The sequence below is a fragment of the Aplysia californica genome, unplaced genomic scaffold (genome assembly GCF_000002075.1).
Source record: "Aplysia californica isolate F4 #8 unplaced genomic scaffold, AplCal3.0 scaffold00902, whole genome shotgun sequence".
Lineage (NCBI taxonomy): Eukaryota > Metazoa > Mollusca > Gastropoda > Aplysiida > Aplysiidae > Aplysia > Aplysia californica.
Window position 1 is genome coordinate 76,739 of NW_004798172.1, and position 4,944 is coordinate 81,682.

General features: G+C 40.8%; 1 protein-coding gene across 1 annotated transcript in view; it reads right to left on the reverse strand.

The window, feature by feature from the left end:
- Positions 1 to 4,786, reverse strand: part of LOC101848002 (sodium-dependent phosphate transport protein 2A) — a gene marked incomplete in the record, with an annotated part of 10,336 nt that extends 5,550 nt beyond the window's left edge. The window contains 3 exon segments of the mRNA XM_035972912.1: positions 1,306 to 1,429; positions 3,196 to 3,301; positions 4,643 to 4,786. Coding sequence (XP_035828805.1) covers positions 1,306 to 1,429; positions 3,196 to 3,301; positions 4,643 to 4,786 — 374 coding nt within the window.
- Between the last annotated feature and the right edge of the window lie 158 nt (positions 4,787 to 4,944).

Below are 4,944 nucleotides of genomic sequence, written 5' to 3' on the forward strand. Positions count from 1 at the left end.
CCCCCTTTGACCTAACTATAGATTATACAGCTTCCTTATTCTCTCCTCCTTCTTTTCTTTGAATGCTACTTTCTAGCAGTAACATTTCTAATCTTGTGTAGCAAGTGCCGTAAAATTCGTTTGTATGGTGTATCACACGATGGACCACTCCTTTGTTTAAAATATATCTACTTCTACACTCTACACAGAAAAACGTCTCCAAAAGCAAAGGCGGCGAATTTTTCATGATCTATTATAATATTGCGCTTTTATGGATGCTGCTTTTAGGGATTGCATGTCTTGTACACAAATAAAAAGAACAGAATTTTGCAATAGAACCTGGGTTGTTGTTGCTTTGGGTTGTTTGTTGTTTGTTTGTTTTTGTTGTTTTTGTTGTTTTTTTGCAAAACGAACCAAAATGTTTCAGTAAGTGCCGATGCTGGCATCTGTATTGTGGCCAGAATAATATTTCTACAAAAGTCAACCTTTAATCTGAACAGATCTAGATCTAGCTCTTCTTAAAGATTCGCCAATTATGTTTTGGAAAGGCTCCCGTAACCTACCCTCAATATGATAACACATGTATTGAGTGAGGCCACCCCACTAAGTGGGGCGGTCTAGGATTTAAGAAACCTACGTGTAGATCTATGTCACCAGTGGTGCTGACGAAAATGTTTTGTTTGGTTGCTCTAATAGAAGCTGATTCAGTACAACATCTGATCCTACCTTTTTCTACTCAAGAAACGCCCAATAAATACATCTAGTACTTGAAATAATAACGTAAATGTCACCACTGGCAGAGTTGAGGACGTTTTATTTCAAATTTCGTGATTTTGAAATGGCTGGCTTATAGACGTCTCGCCCTTGTAACCCGAAGACGAGATTTCGATTCTCGAGAAAATAATTGGTCGCTTTTAAGGACAAGCGGGCTAACCCACATTTCGGGGGTTTCCAGAATTCTTGATCTACACCAAAGATGGGCATTGGTCTCCCTATAGGAGACGTTTGATTTCATCGGAGAGTATATTCATTTGGTTATAGAGAAAACTCTCCTTGTCTTTAAAAAAAAAAAATGAACAAGGGTCCAAAAACTTTACCTTCAATTTTCTTAAAACAGCATTTTTCGGGATAGCCCCCTTGTGCTTAACAGCGACCGATCAGTATAAATCTTATCGAGTATCCTCGTCTGTCTTCTGAGATCCTGCATCTCACCAAAGAAGCTAAGCTGAGACTGAAGTCCTTTATCTAAACGATTAATTAGCTAACTGTCAATCAAAATGGATGTGTGGATTATTTACAGCCATCACAAAGGTAGGCCTACCTCCCAGAAGTTGGAACGACGACTCCAGTAGACCCAGGGAACAGATAAAGATGTAAAGGCAACACAGGAACAGGGCGACCTTGACGAGAACTTTGGTAACGCTGTGACATTTCTGTGACGGTGTCATGTCTGAAAACGCCCACAAGAAGCATACAATGGGAATCACAAAATGAAAGTGAGAAAACTTAAACCAATCTTTGATATTGTTTGTGCATGTGCCTAGGATATGATCGTGTAAGTTATGCGTATACATGTATTATATAATTATTTATCTAATAATGTATAGATCCACTATGTTTGTGCACAGAAATAATAATAATATTATGCTTGCATTCGTAGCATGTAATTTACCGAACTTTCTAAATATACATACATTTCTATCGCCTTTTTACCTGTGACCTCAGATAGGCAGACAGGTGAAATATTCGTGACCCACCACTGTAAGTGGAGTAGCTTGATTATGACAGAAGTGGTTACAGGAGTGAAAAGAGCAAGGAAACAACGGCTAACGGATCCCCCCAAAAAACTTCGCGAGAGTTTCATCCCGGCTTCACAATCAACGAGTTGAGGTATGCTATCTCCAAGATGAAATCTCGAGGGGCACACGGTCCCGTCAACATCACTAAAACCTTCCTGAAACATCTTTTTTTGAAAACCCTTGAGAATCTCCTTCTCTTCTTCAACATGACCTCCCACTCAGCAGATGATAGGTTTTTTCCCCTGGAAGGACAACAACAGATCTTATATGAAGGAGTAGGCGGTGACCCTGCGAGAAACACTCTTCTACTTGCCGAGAAAAGGCGCAAAAGATTAATTACGGACTCCGTTGTTACTATACTCATCGGTCACACAAACACACGCGCGCACACACATATACACATACACATACATATTCACACACAAACGCACATACACACAAACACACACATACACATACACACATACACATACACATCACCACCACAAGCAACACAGTAAGGATAACAACAACAAAAGCGACAACAACAACAGCAACAACAACAGCTGCAGCAATTCAGTGACATTACAACAACAGCGACAGGAAGACCACAAACATGTTTAGCTGTTGCCCTTATTTCGGCAGACAACCGTCTCATTGCCTCGCGCTCCCTTGATTCCGACGGAGATTGTCCTTTAAAAGGACTCAACAGGTACCGATACAAAGAGTAATTGTGAGGCAGTGTGGTGAAATCAAGCGCTCGTCAAAATAATGAAAGTGAAGAAACTTGCATTTTTCGCAGGTTGAGGAATTTTTATCGAATTAAACAAAATTGCTCAACATCTTTTATGTCCATTTTAAAACAAATCTCTCAGTAGATTTTGCTAAAAAATGTTGATTAAAGGCGCAAAATTGTAAATTGGCAGTATCCGAGCACTCTCAAGCTTTGGACATCACCAAAACTTTGGCGGTCATTTTCTCGCTAATTTTAGCTTTGAAACCAGGCAACCCCCACCTCTTTCAATCGCAAATATCTCGACTAATATTCGCGATAGATGGATCATTTTCAATCAAAAGATAGTCAAATGAACAAACCTTAAGCTGATACCAATAACACTATATGCCCAAAAATTGACAAGCGCCTGATTCCACCGTGTCGTGACATAATTAATACCAAGAATAAAAGCCGACCTTGTCTTTGGTTCCATAGGATAATTAATCCAGAGCTCCTAGTCATTACAAAAAGATCCCCACCTTCCAAGAAATCAAAAAGAAAAAGTCCTTCCTTTTAAATTTCTAGTCTAGAAATCTCCAACAGAAACGAGGAAATAACTCTGTTTTAAAAATTCAAACGAGGAAACAAATCTGTTTAGGAAATTCCAACGAGGAAATAACTCAAGTTGACGAACGCATTTCTTTGCTCATTTATTTGTCTCACCTCCAAAGGCTACGCTGTCAGTGTCTCCATCTTGTTCTTCAAGTTTCCCTTTGCTGACGTCACCATTTTCCATATCGTTTGTAGCAGCATCATGCCCATTGGGGACCTGAAGACAATGCCAAATAGGTTATAATACACGTAGTTCTATTTATAAGCTCTTTGAGACAATGTGGAGTATATTATGATTACTATCACCCAATCTATTACAATTACCGTGCACATTGGTCCTAAAACACTTATACTACGGATGGGATCGGCTGCTCGGGACGATCGCCCGACTCGGTCACCTAAAACAAACGTGCTTGTTTTCAGTTTCAGGCAATCGAGTCAGGCCGTCAGCCCGATCCAGCCGTAGTGGGCACCCCGTATAAGGAAGTGCCACCAGCATAGTTGGTACAAATCTGTCTTATGGCACGCATTGCTCAGGCTCGATTTCCGTTAAGGAGGCTTAATTGAATGTGGATTGTTAGGGGAAATTTGCCAAACCCCCCCCCCCATCTTCCTTTGCCTCGCCTAGTCCTACCAGAGATGGACGATTTCCAAGATCTTGTTCTTTAACTAACGTCTATGGTTGAAAGGGGCGTTAAACTTGCCTTGCAATTAATTGGTTGCTTTTAAGCAGAAGCGGGCTATCCCTAAAAATGCTGTTCTGAGAAAATCGAAGGTAACGTTTTTGCCCCTTGTCAAGTTTCTTTAAAGGTCAAGGAGAGTTTTCTCAGTAACCAAACAAATATAGACACCGATGAAACCAAACTTCTCCTATAAGTAGGGCAATGCCCACTTTTGGTGTTGGGCAAGATTTCTGAAAACCCCCGAAATCTTGGTTGGCCCGCTTGTCCTTTAAAGCGACCAATTATCAAGGTGTGAGTCGAAAAGACGGTAGAGTTAGAGATATGAAAAGGGGATCAAACAATCTGTCCTCTCCCTTCCTGAACCAAAAAAAAAATAAATATCTTGGCGGTAGTAAGGGTCGAGGGTACAATGGCCCGAAATTGGTGGGGTTTTTGGTTTTTTTTTCTTTTCTTTTCTTTTTTTTGGGAGGGGGGGAAGCAATATTTCACCTCAGTCAGTTCTTGAATGGGGTTGTCGAGTAGTGCACGCTCGAACATGTCTTTTGTATGCCTTACAAGAACTATAACATCATATCTTTAAAGTTACAAACGTGGCACTGATCTGGAGGATGAAGTTAAAGAAATCGACATGTCATTGTCAGAGAAGCGTATCTTTCTCTTCTTATCTAGAATGCAGTGAGGTTACTGAACACGCAGTACTACAAATGAAACAAAGCGAGAGCGAGCGAGCGAGCGAGCGAGAGAGAGAGAGAGAGAGAGAGAGAGAGAGAGAGAGAGAGAGAGAGAGAGACAGACAGACAGACAGACAGACAGGCAGACTGACAGACAGACAGACAGAGACAGAATGCACGATTTACAGTGCGAAAAACTCTTACCCCGTGACCACTCCACGTAACCCCATGACCTTTCTTGTAGTCGGTCTTGAAGAACATGTGAGTGAAATGCTGGGCAAAGAAAGTCATCAGAACACTGCTGCCCATTGGCTCCGGTCTGAACTTGGTGCGTTGGAAAAACTTCATCAGGATATCAGTGTGTGGCAACTCGACAGGGCCTGCAAGTAGAAAGTTGGTTTACTCCTTTAGAATAGTCTTTGCAAGGCTATTACTATTATTGTTACCATTATTGTCATTGTTGTTTTTGTTATTGTTATCATTGCTGTTATTATTATTATTATTAT